The sequence below is a fragment of the Helicoverpa zea genome, chromosome 14 (genome assembly GCF_022581195.2).
Source record: "Helicoverpa zea isolate HzStark_Cry1AcR chromosome 14, ilHelZeax1.1, whole genome shotgun sequence".
Classification (NCBI taxonomy): Eukaryota; Metazoa; Arthropoda; class Insecta; order Lepidoptera; family Noctuidae; genus Helicoverpa; species Helicoverpa zea.
Window position 1 is genome coordinate 8,940,385 of NC_061465.1, and position 27,399 is coordinate 8,967,783.

Here is a 27,399-nt window from a genome sequence, read left to right on the forward strand (position 1 = left end):
CAAGCGAAAGGTGTTATATGAATATGTCATTTTATTAGGCACCCATGTCATTATGTCGTAAGAAGATAGCCATAAGATGGTCACTGCTGAATATAGACCTCCCCCATTAATGTCCATAGGAAGCATTCTAGAAGCATTTTTTATGCACACCGAAAATAAAATGATAAAGTATTTCAACTTGGCGTTCTAGTTTACCGAGAAGTTCTTAATTTCTATTTGCTAGACTACTCCTACATAAAAACTATTTAAGTCTCAATAACCAGAAAACCTGTTCTGGAAATCCTCCAGTCAGCGTACACTTCGTGAAAGATTTTTGGCCTATTTGGAATATAATAATTATATTCTAAGTACCTATCACTCTTTAAGGATTTATATGGTTCTGTGTATTTTCTGAATAATATTTAGCCTTCTACTTTAGACACGCAAAAGCGTTCCATATGGTTTCCCTACAGCTTTATCAGATATGAAGAATTGCTATCATAAAAAAGTAATGTATGTACTGGTAAGGGTAGTAATTATTAAGGACCCAACAAAAACACAAAATTGACAAGATATTACTTTTATTTAGTACCTTCAGATTGTTTTAGCCTTATATATTGACTTGTAGTCATTACACTAATATAGTGTACTTAAAAGCAAAATAAATATCTATTTATGAATTTACTATACCAGTTTCAAATATCTTATTATAAAACTTACGGTATAAAGTCAGGAGATTCAAATTATCTCCATGTATTTACTGTATTTCAGTTCTTTTATACTAGCAATAATTAATTTGTTCTATAAATTGATCAGAATCTGTTCAGTTAAAGTCATTATAATAGGTACTTGAAATAACCTTATAATATAGTTTTACGTTATCATTACTGAAACAAAAACATTAACACTATTGGTGGTGCCCAAACCTAACACTAGCATTGAGTATTTTAAACTTAACAGTAATACACATTAATATTTAATACTATAGATTATTTACAAGAATACTAGCAAACCCGGCGAACTCCGTTCCGCCACCAGATGGCTTCGTTTTATGTAACATATTGTTTGGTGATATTTTTTTTTTTGTTTTTCCTGAATTTTCTTTGCTATAAACCTCACGGAGCCCGAGACCTTTCCAACGAATGCAAAACCGTGGAAATCGGTTCGTGCGTTCTGGAGTTATAGCGTCAGGGAGGAAAACCGGACTTATTTTTATATAGTAGATAAACAAATATAGGTACGTAGTCGTGAATGGGTACGATCAAAATGATCGTGTCAGTTGACATGTTTTTGCGATGCCCAACTTGATCCGCCCCTCAATCGATGCTTGCGTTATAATCAATAACGTCTATCTCTTATGCTGTAACTTCATTTCTTCAAAGTTTAGCGTCGCATAAACAAGCCATCAGATCGGTACAGCTCAGTACAACTACTGAAAATGCATAACAGTACAACATCACTGTGCACAGTCAATTCTCACGAGATTTCTCTCAAGTCACGATACTTCAAGTATCGAAGCTATCTTTTCGAACATTTTTATCTAAACTAACGTTAGAGTAGCACTGGTCTATGTTGCCATTATCGTCTTTGATGAGAGATTCGAAGATTGAGATAAGGTTATTCAGTCCGATGAGGTATCCGTCTTCGTGGTTGCCAACTTTCCAGACAGAGTTGTGGTCTATGCTGGCGTTTTCTGGTACGGGGACAGTCTTGGCGAAGTCGATCATCCAGATGGAAGCCCTCCTTTTGTCGTGGACGAAGAGTAAGGAGCTGCCAATCAGCTCGTGAGATCTGAAGAACGGAGATTCTTTAAGCGTATCCCTGATGCTCTTCAGTCTTTCTAAGTATCTCGGCTGTAAAAGAAAGAAAGTAACATTAAATCAATGTGAATAAAGGTCACACTAAGACATTTAGGATTATTTTCATTTTAAATTCTATCAATATTATTCAAAGTTGAACGAGACAGTCTAAAACTGTGATATTTTTTTAGAATATCTAAAAGTTTTTATGAAACTTACCGCAGCATTGGAAAAGTTGTTAGTGAAATCTTTGAAAGCTTCAACAATTTGTTCCCTAGTCTTAGTAGTCTTAAAGTCTTTGGAGCTGGTGCCATCAGCTTTCTTAACACCATCTATCCTGAAGCCGAGGGTCGCAGTGGAACTGATGGTTTCCCTCCAGATCATGTACCTTGGCTTCGTGACGCCTTTACTCCTGTGCTCTTCATCAGTTGGTGCTTTAGGGTCTATCTGGATCATCTTCTCATACATGTCCTGGAAATAAGAGAACGGTATTTAGAAAATTGGATTTTGCAATAGGTTTATTGGCAGTCATATATTTGTTATGAAATGTTTTATTAATTGGTTCTTTAGCTTGATCGATTCTTGAAAGGTCAAAAGAATTTATATTTTGCAACAGATTTCTTCACGGTAGACTCAAAATTATTTCAAACAACCCTAAATTGCGCAATGACGTCAATCAAATCCAAGACACTGTTGTATCATTGACCTTTCGACATTCACTTAATATAATTTCCACTATCCTTCCTATAATCTATTCATAGTCTATTAATTACTTGCTATTTATAAATATAATGAAACAACAAGCTTCAAGTAAAAATATCACTTAACGAGTATTATGACTCTGAGACTAATTTTCATAACTGGTTTTGCTTACAACATAATTATGATTGTATATGTTTAGTTCCATATCATTGACGTAGAGACTGGTAATTAAGACAAGTTTATCAATGCGTACACATTCTCTGACATTGTCGGATAAGCAATGAACTCTATTAAGTGATATTATGGAGGTCGATAGAATATCGTTCCTACACTTTCTATGTAGATGATTTTTCCTTATGAACTTTTTATATTGAGAGTACTTTTTTATGTTCCTTCATTCTTGTTTTTTTTCTTTATACTTCCCCCGTACAATATTGAAACTGTTAGATCCAAAAATATATTCTGATTTATCATCAACTTTTACGCAACCAGAAATGAAAGCAGCAAACAGCTTTAATCTTAAAAAAGATTGTTCATTGAAAATTGATTAAACCGAATCAATAGTCAGCAAAAACATCGCGCGTCACAATGACGTAGTTATCTCAAAGAATAAAGAGCACGTTTGTGAGTCTGTACGTGATGTAGTTAACGTGAATGGTTTAATGCGAACAGATATGTAACTGCAGTGTAATGTTATTGACGCACTGATGCAGAAACATGTGCTAAAAACATTATAGTTTTAAGTAAAAGATGCAGTGACAATTTCATCATTCGCAGCTTGAGAGAGTATTACGCTTTTGTATCTTCCATTAGTAGAGCTATGTATTACACAAAACTGCAGCTTTTTTTAATTTTGCGTCATTCAAAATGACTACCATATTAAAATAGGTTGTCAATTGAAGAATGTAATAATTCTTATTGAAGAAAAAATTAATACCTTTTGCATTTTGCTGAACAACCCAAGTCTTAATAAAATGATCAATATAATGTAACTGTCATCATCGTTCATTGCACTATGTAGGTACATGTTCCGTAAATAACTCATTATGACAATGCATTAATATTTCTTCTAGTCTAGTCTTCAGTACATGTTCAGGCACGAGGAAAATATGCGATCATTATAAGAAATTGTTTCCACAGTCGTATGAACAATTGCAACCCATTTAGATTATACAAGTAAAAAACTTGAGGCGATGACTAACGATCTTAGAATCTGCAGCATCATGAAATAAGATATTGCCAGCATGAGTTACACTTTCTGCTTTTCCCTTACGTCTTAAAGGAGTTCTGCTATTACTTGAAGGATCAATAACTAAAATACTCACTTTTCTTAACTTGGTCTTCTCCTTGGCTTTAGCGAGCTCTTCTTCAAGGTACGTCCTGACTCCAATCTTGCAATCCATGACGCACGGACTGTCGAAATCGCTCAGCAAGTCTTGTAATTGTAAATACACTGTAGAGGAATTGGTTAAGGAAATACTCGATGTACGTCATACAATGAGAAATTTGAATTCAAACGAAAGTTTAGTCATTAATCATTTGAGCAATGATGTATTTTGAATACAATTTGAATAAAATTGTGTAATGAATCTATGTTTCAAAATAAACATAGCGTAACTTTACTTTTTTTTGTTGCAGGAATATATTTTTTGTTTGTTACTGACGATGAAAGCTCAAAAGGCATGTTTCAATGCTAGAAAGTTAGTGTCGGAATATTTGTTCTATTATTTTTGTATTTCATTATTGTAAAAAAGGATACATTCTCCGTCTTCGCAAGTGACTTGTCCTTTGTATTCAGGTACGAATGGCCGAAGAACGTCTTTCATCAGCAACTGGAAATTAAGAAAAAACAAACGTTAGATATAAGTTCAATAACCTCGACGATGTTGAAGAAAACATGTAACAAATAACAGACATGACGTATATGATGAATGAAATTACGTAGTCGATAGCAAAAATGCAGTCGAAGCTAAATAAGAAATAATAGAAAGCACGAGCTAAAGATTTATTATTACTGAGAACATTATCTAATCTTCAAGCTTCTTTAAAAGGTCAAATAAAGTATGATCAATAAGATATGAATATCGGCGCCAACTTTTGGCACGTGTTGGCCGAACATGAGGAGAAGTAATAAATGCAAGGAAAGGAAAAGACAGGGAATAAAGTTAGCTTCACAGTTGCAGAAGAAAAATATATACCATTTGACATTGAAAAAGGAAATTTTAATGCAAAGTTTATTGTCCATAACCTGTAGGTACAGTAAGACAAAATTCAAATTGTAATGACGCGCGATTTACAATCGTACGTTATTTTTATGTAACGCCCGCATAGTGCCGTATGTTTTATTCAAACTTTAGAAGCATTATGCGCGTCAAACGCCTGTCGTCAAAACTCTGTTCAAACAATATTTTCCTTTGTGACGTATTTAAGTTACATTGTGGTTTTAGCAGGTTTCAAAACCACGTGAAAATATTCCATGAAAAACATTATTTAAATTACACTTTATTATACTTTTTACGCAACTACTTGAAACTTTATACCTACGTGTTCTCTCTCTCTACTCGTAAGACGGGGTCATTATCTGTCCGAATGTTATCTACAAAGAAATTCGCACGTCCTTAATTGTCATTGCTTACATTAGGAAGTCGGTATGACGTCAAACCATTGTATCTTTTCAAGTTTGCTTAATTGTTATTAAATCTAATAATAATTGTGCCAACGCTACTGTTTGACACTGATGAAAATCATTGCATCAAAAACCTGTGTACTTGCTAGATCAAATGTAAATTAAAAGTTTTTTACACTAACAATTTTCGTGACCCCATAGCTAGTAAACTGCGCATAATCCTCCTGGATTTTATTATTAATATCCACTCGCTTTTGCGGTTGCGTTAAGGAAAAATAATAAATTAATAATATAACAAAAACTCTCAGTCAATACAGGTCATAGGATTTTTGTTTCAATAAAATATAGATTGGAACTTTAATCTGGAAGACTGAAGGTTGATTATTAAATGGAGGAAAATAATGCGCAGAATATATTGCTATCTGTTAAGTAGTTAGTAACAAGAACTTCAGTGTACAGCGAAACATACTATGAAGAAACATTATTGTTCACTAAAGATCCTTCATAGATTGTTTTGTGGATCTATGTAGTGACGTCATTTGAGGTTGATGACTTCATTGTTTCATTACTTATTGTATCATACTTAATGGTCAATAAACGTCATTCTAATAATATGACCTTAATTGCTTCTTGAATGACCCTTAACAATGACTGATGAAAATTATACAAAGCTTCTTTTGAGATAAAAATTGATTCACCAAAGCTCGAAGCTTCTATTCATTTGTCACACTTTTTTGTCTCGATAGTTCTAGCACAATCAATTTTATACCCAACGGTTATTGACTTGACGTAACCGCAGTAACTAAAGAAAAAAAGCTGATTCACAAATTACTCTTTTAGGTGTATAATTTTCTAAAAAATCACGTGAATCATTATCTTAAGTAGTAGAAACCGGATAGATCCTGATTTGACCAAAAGAACTTTAACTAGAGTACCTACATATAATTGGAATAAGGGATATAATTGAAGCTACGACTCTAAAAAAACAACCTTTGGATATAGCCAAAAAAGTAGTAATAACCAAAAAAGTTGCTAATAGCTACCGCGTCAAATTACCACGTGTTTATAGCAAAACACTTGACCAAACTCTAGTAGTAGTGACTAATACGCATGCTTCTGAGAACCGAAGCTACTAACACACTTAAGGTATCATCCCAGCGGATATCCTCATATTAAGTTTTTGTGACCAGGATTCAGCAGAATTTCTTAACTTAACTCTCATTGACCATGAATCACTGAATATGTATGAACTCATCATTAAAGCGAATATGAATGAGAGAGATGGTATTTCAAGAGATTTTGTTATGTCAGTAGAATGGATTAAATCAAACCAATTTGGCAAAGTAAGAGAAGCTATGAGATGTGAAAATGTTGCCTAGATGATGACTTAATTCAAATGAACAAAATAAAGCGTAAGCAAGGTCTTTAACCCCAACAAGGTTACGTAGATATTCAGTAGTGACTTAATACACCATTTTTTTCGATCATAAATATTGCATACCTGCGTAAGAATCCAGAATACAAAATCAAGAGATTCAAATAGGTATTTACCTGAAAACACTTCTCTTCTTGTTGACAAAGTTTCTTTAATATAGTGCCTTGGTCTGGTCCTGCCTTGAAGTTGCCTTGATGACCAGCTAGTTGGATCCAAGGGTATCTCTGCTTCTTGTAGGTTTGGAAGAACGGCGTCCACTGCACTATGTTGCGGAGTTTACGCCATCTTTCCGATTGCTGGAATAGAGAAAGGAAAAATTAGTAAAGGAAAAAGTAATTGAACGGTTTTAAAACCCAACGGTATTGGGTGTTACCAGAATTTCTTTCTTTCTTTCTTTCTTTAATTCAGACTACATACATAAAACTAACTTGCTGTGGAGACAGTTAAGACCATCAAACCCGTATTACAGTTAAAAATAATGCTGAGTTCATAGAGGACAAATTAACCGATGAAGACCAAAAAAACGTAGAAGAAAAAACAACAAATGAAAACAATAGAACTATTAAGAGTATAAGAAAAACGAATGCTCGTGCTGGGCCCCCTATTCAAAGTATTTTTCCCACATTACATGTTATTGACTGATTTGTTGACGTTATTATATGCAATTATGATTAATCTGTCGCTAGTACGTTTTCTAAGACCTAGAATTCTAGTCATACATAGTAAAGAATTGAGTAGGCTTGTGTCTGACGTAATGGTGGTTTACGATATTTTTACACTGTGCGATATGCAAGAAAAATGCAGTTTGTGTCGTGAAGTTGTTTTATGGCTGCCTTATTGGTTTTGTGATAGCATACCTAAAGGTGCAGATGGCCTTGATAGCTAACTTGTATTTTTAAAAGGATTTTTGATGAGAGTGGGCTGAAAATTGTGCCTTGAGACATCCTTTGATTTTGTGACAAATAAGACTTCACATTTTACGATTCATACAAAAATAACGATGTGAAAATGAATTGCAAAGTTGTGAGTGACACCAGTCTCTGATATTAATTAGTTTTAAGGGTGGTACACTAATTTTCATGTTATGGAAACAAAACATCTATTGCAGTCCGGAATATGTTCAATTAAATTGATGATTATGTCGAAGCTAATAATAATAATAAGATAAAGGGCTAAGTTAACTAATAATTATTAGGAAGGATAAACAGGTATCCAATTAGTTGCTGTAAACAAGGATAGGCTTCATCGTCACGCAATTAAATATTAAATTAACCACACAGATAAATAAATACATGATTCCCTTTAATGAGTGATCTATTGACGTATTTTGTATGCGTAGGTGCTAATATTGGTGTTGTCAATAGACAAATCTAGAGATGCCATACTTGAAAAGATTGCTAATGAAAAGTATTATATAATAACTTAACTGATGACTCACTAAGGGTTGGTTGGTTATAGACTAATGGGCAACCTTAACAGCGACTGTCTTTTTGGTCGACATGACCATACTCTCTCATGAAACTGTGTTTCAAAATGATGGCATCAAACGGAAAAATTGCAATATTTTAAGGACAGAAGTTGAATGAATAAGTTTTAACATTAATTAAGTGAATATAGGATATTTATTGAAATGTAGAAGCAGAAGTGAAACGTCACGACTATCTAGTAATTATGTAAATGCAGTCAGCACAAATATTATTAGTTTGTGCATTATGCATTGATAATAAAGATAATCCAAGGAAATGAGATCTTATCTATGCAGATGCAAATTATGTTGTGTATCAAGTGTGAATAACAAATGGCGAACACAAGTTCTAAATTAATTAAACGATGCATTTATGAATTTAAATCAGAATTATATTTATTAATATGATATAAAATTAAATTCAGTGTGAATATTATAGGTAAATACAAAATTTAAGAAAGATGATAAAATATCCAAAATATGAGCTCTTAGAAATGGTTACCAACGCTGCAACTTTAAATCATATTTATAAGTATGGTAAAAAATTAAAACGAACCTTTTTATGGCTATGCACATAAGCACAGAAAACAACATCCATAAAATCCTCAATGGTCACACAAATATTTGCCGAATACATTGTTATTCAGTTATAAACACCGACACGTAAAAATCGAAAGCTCAACACAACACGACTCGAACGCAAGGATAACACTGCAGTAATGTTTGCTACGGCGCAAATCACACTGGCGACTGACGAACCATTCCGTTACACCGTACATATAAACGATTTATCAATCCACTGATTCACGGGGGCTGGTGCAGACCGCAGAGTCCAATACTATGACGTCAATGTACTGGCGGTCATTGTAAATTCAACAGTTTTACGGAAATCCAATTTTTCATCGGATGGACCTAAACCTGTAGCAAAATTCTGGACAATTTCTTTGGCATGACGCACGGCTAGTGAATTAATTAGGTTCAATGTATTAATTAATGTGTGCATGTTAATCAATTCTTGTGCGTAAAAAATAACATTGAATTTACGAATTGCAAACATGGAAAGGGCTTCATTGTATGGTCGCATCAGAATCTTGTCACGGTAGGGAGTAAGATAATATAACCAAAAAGGATTTAGGTTATAAAACAAAACGGAATTGAGACCCGCCTGCGGCTTTGACCTATATCGTGTTTTTAGGTAACATTTGGCTTCCAGACGTCCAAGCCTGTTTATTTGACCCTGACACGGTCGTAGTATGAAATCGATCATTTACCTTATTCAAAACAGCATCTTTACCCATTTTGGCATTTTTCTTGTAAATTAATTGTTGTGGTTTGTTTGAGTAATGTGAAGTTTATCATTCTACGATTAATTTTCTCTTCTTTTTGTCAATAGGTGGTCAGGACTTATTTTCGTCAATTAATTTTTGCTCCTACATCAGTATTTCATGGTAACTCAAAAGCTTCTTTATAAATATAACGGAACAGATTCTAGTTAGTAATTAACGAGCAATTAAATGAATTGTTTCTAAGAAGTGCTATTTGTCGTTGGGGTACATCTGATGATTTTCTTAACAAACCCATCATCACTTAAGATCTTGATTGAGGATGAGTCTACTTGGCGGTAATAAAAGAATTGTTCTCGAAATAACAGCTTATTCAGATTCTTATGTGGTAATGCTATTTATGGAATACTCCTTAATTCTAGAATTTTCTACGGCAATTGTCAGGGTTCTGTGATTCCATGTGTAGGAGTCAGCAATGCGCATAAATAAACAGCAGTATACAGTAAAAGATACAACTGATTCAATATCAAACTTGTTACCTCATAAAGTACCTACTTAAGTATCACAAAGTAAAGAGTCAATTTAATGAAAAATAGAAAACAGTAATTTCATAACAATACTAACGAACCGCCATGACCTAAATTATATCAAACTGATTCACACAAAGATGTGTTTACGTCACAAAAATGGTTGGTCATCAAACTTACAGCTAATAAAACAGAATTTGATGCGAAATCGGAAACTACTTCAGCGAAAACCAATGCAATAGTACTACGAATGACGTCACTCCATCGAGTCAACATAACAAACAAAAAACGACGAAATAAAACAACTATTATTACGTCTTGAGCGAAATTCGATAAAAATGACGATAAAAGTTTTTATTCCAACGTCATATTTTTTACGTATTTAATCGTATCAAATTCCCAATTTATTGAAAGTCTAAAAGAAAAGGAAAATGTTTTGGAAAGAAACCCCGTTGGTATCAAACATCCGGATTACGTTCCGTTCCACACGTATACCATGGTTATAAAAGGAGACTTCCTATCGACTGTCGGTCTTGCGTATAGGCCCATTGAATGGGGGCCTTTCCCATACTGCTTTAGACGCACTGACGAGGATAATGTAGTCATTAACACGGTGGTACCGTGCGTGGCGTCAATGTTTCTGCGTCGTTTGACTGACCCAGTCATGTAAAGGAATCCTTTCTTAGTCAACGTCATCCACTCATGAAGGTTTACGTAATAGAAAAGGAGGCCTTGTTTGGCAAAGCTTTCTTTGAATTAACTGGTCATGTACAAAATTTTGGACGTTTCCTTCCCCTATTTCGCATGCATTAACATTTCGCATGTCATTTTTTATTTATATGCTAAGTATATAATGCACGTCATATGCAATATTTCCTTCTTATCTTGTTTTCCTTCAAAGTTTTCTTTCGTCATATTTTTTTGCCTAATTATTTTTTAAATAAGAAGGTATATAAAAAAATCTAGAGTGTGAAAGAAAAAAACAAGTATTCAAAATTATTGTTCATTTAACAATAAAACTGTTGGTTTTTGTGGGTTTCAATATCCAAATAATAGTTTCAGATGCGTATTAGTTATAATTTGGCCACAACATAAACATAACACCATCTATGAAAGAGTTCTGTTCAAGATAGTTTAAAAAAATGCCTAAATCATGGTAATAAATTATATTAAAATTAATTTAACAAGCTGTCATAATAACGAAAACAAATAACACTAATTACAGTTTATCTTTGATCTATCGAAGGCTAATCAATAAATTGCGGATTTAAGGAAATAACATTGATAGTTTTACGTCATTATAAAATAAAATATTTATGACTTTAGAAAATCTAGGTTGAACAGATAATCCTTTTGTTTTAACTAATATTGAGATTAATCGACTGGTAAAGTTGAAGGTTTTAATTAAAACTATTATATATACTAGCGGTTTCCCAAAGTTTTGTTCGTACCTAAAAGCAAACATAGATACATATTTCATGTACCCGGTTAACGCTTTATATCTTCACGGGACCCTACCTCCATATTTCTTACGCCTTCTGTACTTTCTTTTCCAATTTGTTTTACTTACAGCAAAATGTTTTAATGTTTTAATGTTTGTCTATTTCCGTACCTATAGGTAATAATACTATGATTATAATTACACTTTAAATGTACGCAATGTTAAAAATGTTGTGATTTGTACAGGATATTTATAGCAATCCCGATGACTCTTGGTTAGACTGGCGTTAGCCTTACTGGCTTCTGACTACCTGAAACGACTGCTAAGGATGTTCAATGACAGCCGGGACCTGCAGTTAAAAGTGCCATCCGAAACACAGTCATTGGTGTCTAAGATATATTTAGAAAGTACATATAAACTTAGAAAAGTTGCCTTTTCTATCCTATCAATGAAAAGTTGTATTTCTATCCTATCAACCAACTATCCTGTTTCTAATATGTTGTATATAATATGTGTGTGTATGTGTTGTATCAAATCACCATACATCCATACACATTTAGTACCTACTATTTTTAATTATATCCCGTCAAATGAAACAAAACAATAAGGAAAACACAAACTAAACTCAAAAGGGAAAAAACTGTATACATTGAATTTTAAGGATAAGCTATTCCTGATGGGCAATTTTCCCATATTAACAGCGAAACCGTTAGGTACCTACAATGCCTGAATAGATAAGCAGAGCCATACATTAAGATAAAATAATCGATCTCCTGAAGAATATGAATCTTTGGTGGATAAAGCGTAAGGTTAGTTCAACCTTTACGTCTGAAATTTCTACCGGCTAAAGTAAAGTTGGTAAAGTCCCCTTCGACTATCTCAAATGGACAACGGGAATTTCAAATCGATCTATCATGCCTTTTCCCAAATATGTTGGGGTCGGCTTCCAGTGTTACCGGATGCACCTGAGTACCAGTGTTTTATGAGGAGCGACTGCCTATCTGACCTCCTCAACCCAGTTAAGCGGGCAACCCAATACCCTAGGTAAGAGTGTTTGTCAGACTTACTGGCTTCTAACTACCCTTACGCCCACTACGACTGCCAAAGATATTCGAATGACGGGGCATATGGTTCGATCTAAAAAGATATTTCTAAGAGCGTCTAATCAATCCAAAACTAGGGTGTCCCCCAAGGCACAATAATAGGTATTATACAAAATCCTTGGATTTAAATAAATGATCTCCGAATGATAGTATCGTCATCAAAATAGTTTTAAATTCAATGTCTGCAGATTCTCACGGAACCAGTCTTGTGAAACTCGTTACTATTGTTGACGTATCTAAGGGTAAAGGTTGAGCTATGAAAAACAAGGATGACTTGATATAAAAATAGAATAATAACATTACTATAGAATAAGCTAGATGCGTATTATTTTTCTACATTATTACCATAAAGAGGAAAATAAATATTTTTGTTTCTTTGTAATGGTTTATCCATCCCAAAAACAATTTGACCAACTTCAAAAATTCTTTCACTGTTGGAAAGCTACATTCTTCCCGAATAACATGAGCTAAATTCCGATACGGGCAGTAGTTACCACGGGGCGCGGGTGAAACCGCGGGAAAACTGTGTTCATAAAAATACCTACGTTGAACTTTGGAAAAAAAAAATCTATAACATGAATCTAATAATTAACACTTTACTAAGTGCAATTTGAACTGTAGATGCTAACCAACTTTAAGACCATATGATTGATACACCATAACAAAAAACCACAAAAGACTCGATACTACATAATTAACAGAATTGAAAGACACGCAACACCTAACTTCATGACCTTCCTAATTCTCTCTAGCTTTCTCTGTCCTTCTTCTACTATTGTTGATCATTAGAGGGAGACGGAAGGAGGTTTCACATGTACTGGGAAGTGGCAGATGCCATTTTGTCAAGTACACTTGTGACGCACAAAACGTCTTTGACAAAACGCATCTGCTAACGAGTTGGACCTTTGAGTACGTGCGTATATATTTTTGTTTGTTTTTTAATCAGCTTTGAAGATGAAGCGAGGTGATTTAAAGAAAATGGGAAGTAGCGATATTTTATAGAATCTGATACAAGGTCTTCTTTCTGGGTTATGGTTATATTTGGTTGGATTTGCTGATGGATTTAATGAAAATTTTGATGGCTGTCTATCTTCAATAGTTTGGCCTTTAGTATAAAAACGGTTGCTGAAGAAGTTTGCATGTTCTTTTTTTTCAAGGAAAGTTAGGAAATCAGTCTACATATATTCTACTTCTCTTTACGTTCTTCTACATTTATTCCCGTCTTGTTAACTCATTTACTGTCATATTGATTGTCTGTCTCTCTCTATTGTGAAAATATAAATGATAATGTAACGAACTCAAGGTACATATCCATGCCTAACTGCTTCTGTTTTAAATGACTTTGAAATACATGCAAGTACATACATACATTAGTCTCTACTATCTTCTGTATGTACTGGCAATAAGTAATTAAAAGCAAACATAATAATTATGTTACGGCTCAAGTTAGATAATATGGCTATTACAAAACTGGTGTTTACGTACGTGTTTCTAAAAGAATAAATAAATCATAATCTTTGTCACGTAACTCAAACTTACTTAATACAATACCTACTTAAGGTATGGGTGTTAAAATATGAAAAACTAGCGAAATGCGCATGAATAAAACAAGTTTGTAAGAATACGCATACAATACATATTATACAATGGTGCAAAATATTATGTAACCCACGTTAAATGTTAGTTTATGATTTTTTCTAAGCAAGGCTGACTGTGTAGTCATGCAAACCACATCATCACTCATTTTACAAGGAATACATTTTTAACCAATGTCGCGAAAATCTGTTGTTAAACTAGCAGATTTGCTACTCAGCAACAACGCCAATTTTCCCGTTATCTCATACGGGTGTTCACACGACATCCTCAGACCTGAGCAACTGACAGCTAATAATGTCGTGAGCGGAGCGCAGACGCCTGAATGTCTAGCGAGTAGAAAAAATCCATCAAATCCGCTGGTTTCACACTAGTGCTCTAAGAAACTACAAATTTTTGTGTCCATTTTTTTTTTTCAAATAATAAAGCAATTTAAATTTATCACTAAACAGATTTAAATCACCGCTTCATTATGTTCTCAGTAACCATTATAGTGACCGGTCCTTAAATAGAAACAATAGCTTGCGCATACGCACACTACTCACAAATTGATCCATTACATGAATTTGGAAAGGCCTTGTAGCTAGGCCTTAATTCTATTGACACGAATACAAACTGAGTTATCTATATGTCAAGTACATAGTGAATTGATGATTGAAAGGTTATATTTATTTGTTGATATTAGCCAGCAATATTATTTTTATCTTATCCATATAAAGTTTCAAAAGAGAAAGCATGTAAGCTTCTATAGATTTATCATTTTTGATCAATCAAGTAGGCAAGATATACAGTTAACAATAGTTGTAGTGTAGGTACGCCTAAAATCGATAAAACCCATCTTTTTAAGTTATAGTTATCGGCACGGATAATGAGCTCTCGGCGGAAGAGTGGGGATCGCTTTGCGCACTGTACACATAAGGCAATAAACCAATAAATCGCTTCTCCGCAGGTGAAGGTCAGGGCTCAATATCCTTGCCGATGATTATACGAATGTTAAAATTATTATTTAAAAAATCACGTTTGTGCGATAATTCTCTTTCTTTAAGTTTATCTAGTCTTTATAAGGCTAGCGACGCAGAATAAGCCTAGGTAAAAATTAAATCTATTGGATTATTGTGAACCACTGAATCATTTCAATACATATTCCCACTATTCTGACAACAGCCCATGCTCTATGAAACCTTGAACCCGGAAATCAAAACAACTCTAAAATTCCTATGAACAAAATATCGTATTCCTATAACTATACATACTTACCACTATACTATGACGTCATGGATTTGCACAGAATCAATTTTTCCTGTATTCGTTTTTCCTATAGATGGTATGATGGACGTCACAATGATGATAGAACATAAAATATGGTGTCATTCTATAAAATTAATTTCGCAGGATGAAAGCTGTTTTCAGGGATTCCCTACAGGGTATATTAGATTTACTGTATTTAATTCTAATAATGCGTGGTTTGATACATGTTTGTGGTTTATTGTTCTCGATATTATTAGAGTAGTTGTGGGTAGGGTTATCCTTTTAATGGTGCCCATTGAGTCTGTTTACTTCTGACTACAGTTAAGTTAAATTGAGACATGTTCCCATATGGCACCATACAAATTTTAAAGAAAGTCCCCCGCCGGGTGTCTTTCTGTTCGCGATGAAGTCCAAAAGAACTGTACTGGGATTCTATAAAACTCGATCAACAACTCGCATTTCACTTCAATTCGTAATGTCATTTCATACTTTAGGGGAGGTAGGGGAGGGATGGGCACTTTTTCACAATTTATTGCATAAAAAATCAGATTTTACAGATCATTATCAACTTTTATTGCCATTTCTTATATTCGGCTAGATATAATGAAAGAGCTTTCCTAAAAATTACAATCAGTTTCAACATTACGAGATATTTAAACGGTTTTATTTAGCTCACCCCGTTTGTTTTATTATTTATTCTTGGATCAAATTTAGTAATTCAAATTTCACCCTCTTCCTGTCAACCGATTGGTCTGAAATTTTGTATACACCTTTAATTAAATCCAATATGGCCGCCGGCACAAAATGGCACAGCCCCCTCAATATGGGTATCAAATGAAAGGGCTACACAAGTAGAATACTAGCAAAAACATTCTAGCCATCGTTAAATGTAGGCACTTAATCACTTTAAAACACTTAGAACTTTATTTAAACACTATTTTAAATATAATAGTCTCTAGATCAAGTTGGCAACGGTACCTGAAACAAGATTCTATAAAGGATTTTTCGCGCAGATTTATAACCTCACAAATTTTCACTGACGAAGAAAAGCCTCCCTACCATAGAGAGCATTGGACACTTTTGACTTAGTTTATGAAAAAAAAATCGGTAAAAAAACTTTTAAGTTAAACGGTTTTATCTTATGTGCACTGAAAACTAGAAAATAAAAAATAGTTACTTACCTGTCAACCTACGTAGGTGGTCCCGGTCATATTAGACTAAAATAAAAACGTGGGGCCCATTAACTATTGCTGTAGTACTCTCTTCTAAAGGTATAATAGGTGTGGATTGCATCGACTTACTATAATTGTAACTGGAGATTTTGACAATCAATAATTAATAATAGAAAATACACATACCTTTCATTAGTTTTCTCTTTATAACGATCCGAAACCGCAACAAAATATTTAAGTACTTTTACGAGTGTTTGTTCTTGACAACTCACAGAAATGACAGATAGTCTATGGATGAACACCGTTACCAGTCGGTAACGTAAACTACCCAATTAAAAAAAAACAAAACTATGATCAGAAATCAGAATAAAAGGACCCCCCTTTTATTCTGATTTGATCATGTCTCCCAACTGCCCATCTCTCCCCTACCTCCCCTATAGATAGACAGATTTTGACAAATCTGTCAAAATCTCGACTTTGATTTAGTTCAACTTGTCAACACGCTCGATAGTGAAGCGCTAGTGTAGTTTGACAATGTCAATCACGAAACTTTAAGGTAGAATTCCGTGGGTCGCGATTGTCGCAGCCGCGCGCTACAAAAGTCAACCTATGAAAATGTATGGCACCGCTGCCGAGGGCTGCGACAGTCGCGCGCGGACGACGAATTTCGTGAGCCGCTCGCGGCCGTACGCTTCTCAACATGGTCTAGCGCTTAATAACATCTATACATTTTCAAAGGTTGACTATTGTCGCGTCCACGGAATTCTACCTTTAGATCGAAGTCGAAGTGAGAGTGATGTCGAAGTGAGTTGTGATATTTTATAGAATCGACATGCTGAACGGATTTCCACATAGTTTTCAGAAATAGATACACGCAGTGAGATGAACAGGAAAAGATTTTGTTCATAATTTACACGTGTGAAGCTGAAGCAGGTCAATAATTTTCATATATTATAATGACGTATGAATATGATAAAAATAAGTGATTTTCTGGAAATCTCCTATCTCGGCACACATATGTATGTTAAAATTAAATTAAATGCAAAAATATACGATCAACGTAAATCAATTAAATAATTTATGTGAGATTTTATCTAAAGTGATGACATTCACACGGCTAATTATAAGATAAAGACTTATTAATAAATTATTTTTTTATAATAGCCTTGTTCAGATATCTATTTTTAATTTAATATAAATCAGTGAATGGTGCGTTTAAATGAAGGAATGACGTATTATACAAGAATGTGTTATGTATTAAGATTTTCACCAACTCTATTATTATACTATGTAATATATTCTCGTCTAATTATAAAGAAGGCTATTTATTTATTTGGGTGTGCGTCAATTTATCCTACTATCCTACTAATATTCCTACTAATATTATTTAAAATGTGAAAGTTTGTGAGAATGTATGGATACATATTTGTTATTCTTTCATGCAAAAACGGCTGCACTGATTTGGTTGAAATTTGGTATGCAGATAGGTGATTGCCTGAATTTATCAACACACCACGCGGGTAAAGCCGCGAGCGGAAGCTATTTACATTATACATATTTTAGAGCGCGTAATTATTACTGATAGATTGTACTGCATGTATCGCGAAGGGCTACCAATTTATTCGGGTATTTTTCCTATTCCCACGGGACATATTAAAAACTGCGGGAAAAATTATTTGTAGAACTACCTGATTGTAAATATCTAACCTTGTTGTTTCTACGAAACGGATCTAACGGGAAAAAATGCCAAATTATTCTATAAGTACAATGCAGAATCCCGTGATCGTACTTGACACCAATGCTGAGGACAAGGCATTGACATTATAGCTAAAAGCAAACCTTTGACATTGAATAGTTTCGTGGTTTCGCTACTAATATGCTTGCGTAGATTTTAATCTATAAGCCGCAATGGGAATTTTAAAACCTTCTTGGATCTTTGTATTATTAATTTTCCTTGAAGAGATAGTAAAAGACGTCTTACGATAACATAAATAACTTGTGAGTAACTAGCAAGCATCTGAAAAAGATCCTCTCAAATAAATGTACAGAAATTGAGAGAAAAAATAGACATGAGACAATTGAAATATTTCTGAAATATAATTAAATTATATAAAATATTAGAATGGGTAGACTACAACTTAGTTATAGTAAGGCTTAGATACAAGTGATTTCTATGCAAATAAAATCCTAGTATAGATAATTGGAGGCGTTACTAAAAGAACATAAGTGTCAATAAATCTATGTTTAGTTAGGAATGATCTCAAGAATCTTATAAGTGGATGTGTCCAAGTGCATACAAATTTTGACATTTAAGCTTTATAACTATTTTTATATTTTCTAAATATTTTTGATATCCGTAACGGTTATTGATTGACGGCATAAGTATTGTTATAATAACAATAGATAGATATAAAGTACCTTTCACATGGTGGATACATTTTATGGGTGGACAGGTAATCAGAATTTTTTGATGAGATGACAGGAAGAAAACTCCCATTCGCTTAGGTTCCGACAAATACCGATTCAATTGGGTATGAAGTTTTTTTGTTAAAACGCTTTATAAATTGTTTTGAGTGTCAATCAAAATATACCTTGCTCTCTTTGCACTGTACATTTTCATTCAGATAATATTGCCAATTTTAACTGGTTATAAACAGACTCACATTTCAACTTAAATACTTATAATACCTTAACTTACAATCTAGGCAATAAATCGTAATATATACCTAAACTTATCTATATTAATATCTCCCGGCTAACAGTTTCGTATACGGTTCCTTTCGGGGACATATCGCGTACATTGATGGACGGACAGACAGACAAATAGTGAATTTTTTGCACAAAACGCCAGACAGATGTTTAGATAGCCTTCTGTGGATATTTTTAAGTGTAAATACCAGAAAATTGCGTTTCCCAGAGATTGAATTATAGAGTTTTCGCAATATGTGATATACTAGGTATGCACTGCGGTTCCACCCGTCCGCAAAGTGAACGATTTTCTGCACTGGGATAAGCTGATGTACTTTCTCAAGCTCTAGGCTAGACTATTTGTATACCCGAATTTAAATCTGTTTAGTACCTTCTATTAAAACAGACATAAATATTTGATTTCACATTAAATTATATGTAAGGATTACATAAATAATGTACCTACTTATAAGTATTTGCTAAAATTACGAGTATAAGTACAAAAAATCTTTTGTATTTGGTGATAGTTTTTATTGCGATTTTTTCGAGTTATCTTTCAGCATACAGCAAAGTTTATCAGAGGTCAGTGTTCGGTTTAATTAACTACCAACGTAAAATGGCAGAATTTACTTAGATTTTTTACTGCACAAAGAGAATCATATTAAAAGTATTTAGTAATTAAAGAGTCATTAGACCACATTTATTGTTATTTATGCAAACTAGTCTATTAAAACCTACTTTTAGGGACTCCATTGACGTAAACGCATCAAATAGTTCAATAAAAAAGCCTTTATCTAATGAATGTTAATTAATTAGCAATAAAATGGTCTACAAAGTCTTTATTTGCATAACTTTCGTTAGTAAAGGAAAAACAACATTTTTTGTAGCGAATGGTAATATTTGAATAGCAATGTGCATTCAACCAACTTGTCTTGAACCATAAGCCATGATGAACTAAATTAGAATAAAGGGGACCAAGAACAGTTCTCTTTATGTAATGTAAAATTCCTGTGTTAGTTAGTATATTAAGCAGTATATTATTAGTTACTGAAAAATACAATAAGCTTATTAATATCCTGGCTCCCTCGCGGTTCAAGGGACGACTTCCATGGCTCGAATTAAATATTGAATATAAGTATCGAATTTATTATTGAACCTACAAGACTTACCTGCTTTATATTATACTACGAGTGGTTTTCATTTGGAAAAGAATTTACCTGAATTTACAAAATCGGTAGACCAAAGATATTTTGATAAGTAAAGAGTTTTACACGAAAAAGGCTGATCAATACCTGAATCGAAAACCGAAGTAGATTTTAAAATTATTCGTAACATTGACAATAGACCAAAAAATACTGGATAACTTGAACTCATAAGGATTAAATCGGTGATGTCATTAAGTAGGTTACAATGTGTAGTTTATAGTAACTTTCCTAATAAGATCGGTGTGATATGGTAATCGGGTGTCCATAGCTGTTTTATCTAGCCGTGAGCAATGTAAAAGTAATGTTTAAATGCCCGTATTAAGTTACTCAAGTGTTAAGTGGGTGAAATAGATACATTTAAATAGATTGGTTTGTATGATATCTTTTGAATAAGAATTAACAAAAAGATATCAGTTAGCTTCTTATCGAGCGAGCTGCAAATTATTCTAATTGTTTTATTTTTTAAAAATAATTTTAAAATACTTTGTGCTAATCGACTTAAATTAACCAGTATTTTAAGGTATTTAATTTAATATGATTAGGTACGACAAAGCCCGTATAAGGAAGTAAATAAGGGGAGTACATAAAGAAGTTCATAAGGGGAGTACATTAGAAATTACATGATAAAGATAAGGGAGTACATAAGGAAGTTTATAGATTAGAGAAGATAAGGGATTATAATATGGTAGTACATAAGGGGTGTGCATAATGGTAGTATATGTATAAGGGGAGTATATAACGAAGTACATAAGGGGAGAACATAATAAAATATACAAGAAAGTGCATAAGGGGAGTTCATAAGGTAAGTACCTACATAAGGGGAGAATATCATAACTTAAATGCAACTAAAAGGGGTAATTCCAGCGATATTACCTACTCGGGAAAATTTAAATATTTTAGTCTACCACTTACATAGTCGAAGATCGATGAAGAGTTCGCTTACTGATATGTGGTGTATTACCTGAAATCAGACATTTAGATATAAGTAAACAATACAACACAAAAAAACTATCAAGTATATTTTAAGTTATGATATTAGGTAGGTACATACATACAGTACAGGTACAGTCAATGTGCCCTAATAAAAAGCACATCAATGTAAATAAAAGAAATACGGCGTAGACATTTTCAATCAAAGCTGTTATAAACCATAAACAATTCGTTCGATCTAACGAAAACTAATTTAATTCCGCCGAAACACAACCAACCTCTTCTAATTTGAAAAAAGAATAAAAAACGTTCTTAATTTTGAGATGACGCAAATCGGCGCAGGAAATTGGCATGTCAAACGCGTAATCTATTGAAAAGCACTCGTGCGCATCCGACCGTGTACGACAATGTCAATTAGTGAAACGATACACTGTTTGTCTGGATTTTAATGTACTTATATACAGGCACATTTACACTATTGTATCTCAAAAATTTGTTTTTATAATACATCACCTCCCGAGCCTTTTCCTAACTATGTTGGGGTCGGCTTCCAGTCTAATCAAATGCAGCTTTGCATTAGTGTTTTACAAGGAGCGACTGCCTTATCTGACTTCCTAAACCCAGTTTCCCGGGCAACCCAATACCCCTTGGTTAGACTGGTGTCAGATTTACGGGCTTCTTACTACTCGTAACTACTGCCAAGGATGTTCAATGACAGCCGACGACCTACAGTTTAACGTGCCATCTGAAACAGTCATTGGTGTCCAAGATATACTTAGAAAGTACATACAAACTTAGGAAAGTTGCATTAGTACTTGCATGACCTGGAATCGATTATAATAATTGGCATTTTTTTTTGTATTATCACGGTCTTATCAGTTTTCAAATCTAGCCGAATCGAGAATGCAGTCCAACATAGTAATTTTCAAGTAGGCCAAGGCTTGCCGCTACAGATGCAAATCGCTTATAAGATTATTATTTAATCAATTTGCATATTTAAAATGTATTACACGTACTTTTAGCTGAATAAAAATGTAAGTAATTGTGTAATTACATGTTGAAACATGTAATTACACAATTACTTACATTTTGAAATTTAATTTTGCTCAGACACGTGTAAGTTGGAGCATGAGTTAATTTTAGAATTTGAAAAGAGAACTGTTATTTGCAATTATTTTTTTGAAGCCTTCATTATTTTAACGTAGCCAGCTAGTACTTCTGACTTGAAATAAGTTAATGTGTATTTCCACCAATATAAAGCTGTTTGTTCGTATTGCAAAACACACTAATATCTAATGAACGAATGTGACAATATTATGTCGACTACATACATTATTTATAAACTCGAGACAAGCAACATATCATATAAAATCATAAGTAAAACAAATCACGTCACGCCAAGTTTATCAACTTCATTTGAAACTGTGTTGACACTAACTATATAATAATTTTGTTGTTGACAGCAGCAACCTTCCGATATTTTAACGAAGGAAAATCTTAAGACACTCCTTTCTCATCCTCCGAGCCTTTTTCCCAACTATGTTGGGGTCGACTTCCAGTCTAACCGGATGTAGGTAGTTGAGTACCAGTGCTTTACAAGGAGCGACTGCCCTATCTGACCCCCTCAACCCAGTTACCCGGGCAACCCAATACCCCATGGTTAGACTGGTGTCAGACTTACTGACTTCTGACTACCCGTAACGACTACCAAGGATAAAAAGGATTAAGATACTCCTTTCTCTCGCCTAGTATTAGAAACTTATCGACTCCTACACCTACATGCTCCTGCTTTGGCCGTTTCAGGTTTCCTCTCCCGCAAGCATTGGCGCCAGTGAGCCCAGACTTTTTTTGTGAAGTTTTAGGGAGCAATCTTTGGATATACTGATTCTTCTATCTCCCATGATATGACAAGTAACATTATTTACAGCCATATCTACATTCACACATAAGTACCATCCATCTTTTCTTTGGTTGTCCTCTTCCACTGGATCTATACTCTATCCACGGAAGCAAGAGCTAAAAGGTAAACAAAGAATGACACTTTTTCAAGATGGCGGTATAACCCGACCGATGACAAAATCACAGATACTGCGAACATTTTACACAAAAATGTGACGTTTTGTCATCGGTCGGGTTATACCGCCATCTTGAAAAAGTGTCATTCTTTGTTTACCTTTTAGCTCTTGCTTCCGTGGATAGAGTATAATAATCTAATTTTGAAACATTTCAACAATAGTAAGTCACGTTATTTCTAAGAGTCATAGGCTTTATTATAGGTACGCATGACACCGCGGTCGGAAGCTAGGTTATGTAACCAACGAATGACAAACAAACTGCAGACGCCTAACAATATACACTAACCTTCAAATAACAACAAATAAAGTCCATCTATTGTCATTACCAACCACACTTCGATAGTTTAGTTCAAACAGACTTCGCGGTTGATATTGGGCTAACAATACCAAGTTTACATAGTCATACATATGATATAGAACTAGGTTACTGATGACGTCAATTCTCATTAACAAGAACGCATAAAACTAGTGAGAAATGTGGATTTAGTATTGCGAAAATTGTTTACTGGTGTTATGAGAGATGAAAATAAGGAAGTCATTTGTGACTTGAAATGCAAGTAAGCCCACAGATAATATCTTTAAAAATATGTTAACAAGGGTAACTTAGTAAGTAAGACCAAGAGAAAATGAGGCTGCGGTTAATATCGTTACAGATTTTGGCATTTACGAACAAGGCCGAGTTTTTGCTCCAATTAAAGTTATTCAACATTGGTTTTTAACTGAGAGAGATCCGATTCTTGTTAAACGTAATAAAACTGAAATTACTTTACCTAAAAAAGAAGATATAGAATTAAAATAAGCTAAAGATATTATTTAAGAAGAAAGAAGTAAACATAAAGTTGAAGTTAGAAATGCATTTGGTGATATAACTAGGCCACTAACAATTTGTGAAGGTAAACCGCTGAACATAAATCTAAAAGTCATTAGACACATTAAATTACTCGTTGCACATGCAGTAAAATTTACCATAATTCATGGAGCAAGAATTTTGGCAAATCATCAAGTAAACACTAAAATTAAAAGCATGGCCCATAAAGATTATGAATATTTAAATGAACCTTACCAAAAATTAATGTTGTAAAACTAATGAGTTTGTTTGTTTGATTTTCACACAATCCATTCCAACTACATATTTAACAATATAATATTATCTAGCCAACCTCGGACAAAGGATCAGCATGGCAATCCAACGAGGTAATGCTGCCAGCATCTTGGGCACGCTCCCAGACGACAGCGATGGGGACGAATTTTTTGACGCGTTTTAGTTATAGTGTTTTTTTTTTGTCGGATAGTTTTTTATATGTATTGTAAATATGTCATTAAATATACGTATCCTGTGTATACGCCAAGGCAATAAAATATGGCCTGATGATTTACTAGCTTAGTTTCGGCATCATCAATTTGAAGAACAAATGAAGCCAAAATCTACGCCTATATAGCTTATAAAGAAGAAACAAAATAATTACATCTCGATACTTGTAGTAAATAAAAGATCGTTGACCTAACATCTGGCGCAAGGTGAGCAGGTAACAAGGAATTGATGATACGAGTACACAACTACATATAAAGACATTACATTTTATGACGACAGTGGATGGCATTCGTCAAATTCTATGGTATAATACTACCTTATGTGGTTTACTTTCGATTAGGTATTCAAAACTAGGTAGTTAAAGATGCAATTTTAGGTGACACAGTGGAAATAAATATTTCATAGGTAGGTATAACCAATATAAAAAATACTTGCGAAGATTTTCAATTTGTAAACTTTTGGCCAAGCTTTTAGCGATCACAGAATCATTTTTAGGTATCGAAAATTGATTAGGGCATGTAAGATTTTTGCTCGGATATTCCGAACCACTTTTATTACTTTTAGTTATGCGAGACCTCGAATCAGTAACCTGTCTTTTACTTTGTTTTCTATTTAAGATCGCAAAGTGATTCGATATTCGAAAATGGATTTAGGTAACATAATCCAAGAGAGCTCAGACTAGAGTCTAGTCTAGACTTTACTGCAGTCTATAATAGTATATGAAAATGTACAGTAGTCGGTAACTGCGCAGTTACAGGACCATTTTTTATATAAGCGAAATAAATAAAAAATATCCGCTTTTTATTCCGCTTGTCATCGTAAACAGATTATTTAGATACAAAGGTTGGGTACAAAAAAATCCCAATTTTTATCTACGAACAAAGTTTATTGGTATCACATAAAAGATAAACTTCTGAACTGTTTTTAACAAAGCTTGATTGGTTTTGGACTTTGAGACTATAGTTATTGATTTCTTAAAATAGATAAAATTGTAATGAAAATTTATGTTCTCAAATATGTATCTAGACTATGATATAAATTTAAAAAGCGTCGATAAATGTATGTATTTATTGACGGATGTAATAAAAGAAATAGTTTGTATCCTCGAGAGATGTCACTTGGAAGCTGCTAAATTAATTTGCACTGTGTTGCAAATGAACTCTCCAGATAGTCAAAGTCCGCCGTAAAAAATCATTGATATTTTCATGAAATTATGGCTATATCAGTAAACAAATGATCTTAGGTTGAAAGGAGTAAATATTTCTGAATATACATTTTTAAATGGACACAAAAAATGTCTTAGGTCCAGTATATACTACTGGTAATTCATGGCTCTGGTATTAAATATGTGTTGTGCACCTAAATATTTTTCAAAGAAAAATGATACAATACTAATGATACATTAAGATTACACTAATAAATTACATAAACTGCTTCAGTCTTAAGTCTACACTGAACAATCTATACATATAATAAATCTGTAAAAAAACTGTGTCTGTACATTGAATATATTAAAAAAATAATAATTGGGTGGGGTTTAGGAACAGTAATGGAGCACAAATCCAAAAAAAAAATTATGTCTGTATGTCTGTATGTCTGTATGTCTGTATGTCTGTATGTCTGTATGTCTGTTTGTTTGTACACGCTAATCTTCCGAACTACTGAACGGATTTCAATGATTTTTTCTTTGTTGTATCAGTATTAGGCCTGGTCAACATATAGGCTATAGTTTATCTTCGAAACTTGAAGACCTGATGCAGAACTCCAACAGACCAATAAAACTATAAGAGATACAAATATAGTGCCGTGGCAAAAATTGTTTCATTTGATGAGCATTTTCAGCTGAGATAATAAATTTGAAGATCTGGAACACCTGATGTGGAACCCCAAGAGCCCAGCTTCTCTGTACCATATACAGGTATGCCGTTTTAGCAAAAGTTGTTCAATTTGATAAGCACTTTCTATTGACTTATACAAATTGAAGATCTAAAACACCTGATGTGGAACTCCAGGGGCCCAGCTAGACTATAGCATATAGAGGTATAACGTTTTAACAAAAGTTGTTCAATCTGATAAGCACTCTCTGTTGACTTATAAAAATTGAAGATGTAAAACACCTGATGTGGAACTCCAGGAGCCCTGCTAGACTATATGAAGCATATGAAGATATGACGTTTTAGCAAAAGTGGTTCAATCTGATAAGCACTCTCTATTGACGTATAAACATCGAAGATCTGGAACACCTGATGTGGAACTTCAAGAGCAATACTACACTTGAAATGTATAGAAATGAATGTTATGAAATAGGTATGGTGAATCAAAAAAAGTAATTAGTCCGTCTTTTAGATAACCCTAAAATAATGGACACGTATTTTTCTTTTCTCTCTCTCACTAACAAATAATAACGAAGATACAACAACGCTTGAATTTCGTGTTAAGTTACTGCTTAGTACAAATTTTACATACTCTCCGACTTTGTTGTGTTATATCTCATTATTATTTTGTAATTCAAAGGGTGAGGATACCTCGGCGGACTTTAAACGCAGATTACGCGCTCCCTGTGCTTACCATGAGGCACCTACCCTCAGCAGGGCTACTAATCCTGCTCTAGCGACTCCACTCTGGACGGCCAAGCCAAGCCAGAGGCGTGAGACCTTCCCCCGTCATGGTTCACTCCGACCGGTCGGAGATGGGGGACAGTATACACTCCCTGGAGAACTCAGTATATATAGCCCCGCGGGGTCGCTACTCCCCGTCATCAGCCTCAGATGTCCTGCGGTGCCTATATCTCATTATTATTGTCGTTATTATCTCAA

General features: G+C 33.9%; 1 protein-coding gene across 2 annotated transcripts in view; it reads right to left on the reverse strand.

The window, feature by feature from the left end:
* Nucleotides 1-543: 543 nt before the first annotated feature.
* Nucleotides 544-27,399, reverse strand: part of LOC124636304 (inositol-trisphosphate 3-kinase B) — a 116,164-nt gene continuing 89,308 nt past the window's right edge. For both annotated transcript variants that reach the window (XM_047172343.1, XM_047172342.1), the window contains 6 exons: nucleotides 6,658-6,837; nucleotides 4,240-4,312; nucleotides 3,806-3,933; nucleotides 1,998-2,249; nucleotides 1,204-1,832; nucleotides 544-983 (listed from right to left, as the gene is read on the reverse strand). In XM_047172343.1, coding sequence (XP_047028299.1) covers nucleotides 1,485-1,832; nucleotides 1,998-2,249; nucleotides 3,806-3,933; nucleotides 4,240-4,312; nucleotides 6,658-6,837 — 981 coding nt within the window. In that variant the 3' untranslated portion in view covers nucleotides 544-983; nucleotides 1,204-1,484. The remainder of the gene's footprint in view (nucleotides 984-1,203; nucleotides 1,833-1,997; nucleotides 2,250-3,805; nucleotides 3,934-4,239; nucleotides 4,313-6,657; nucleotides 6,838-27,399) is intronic.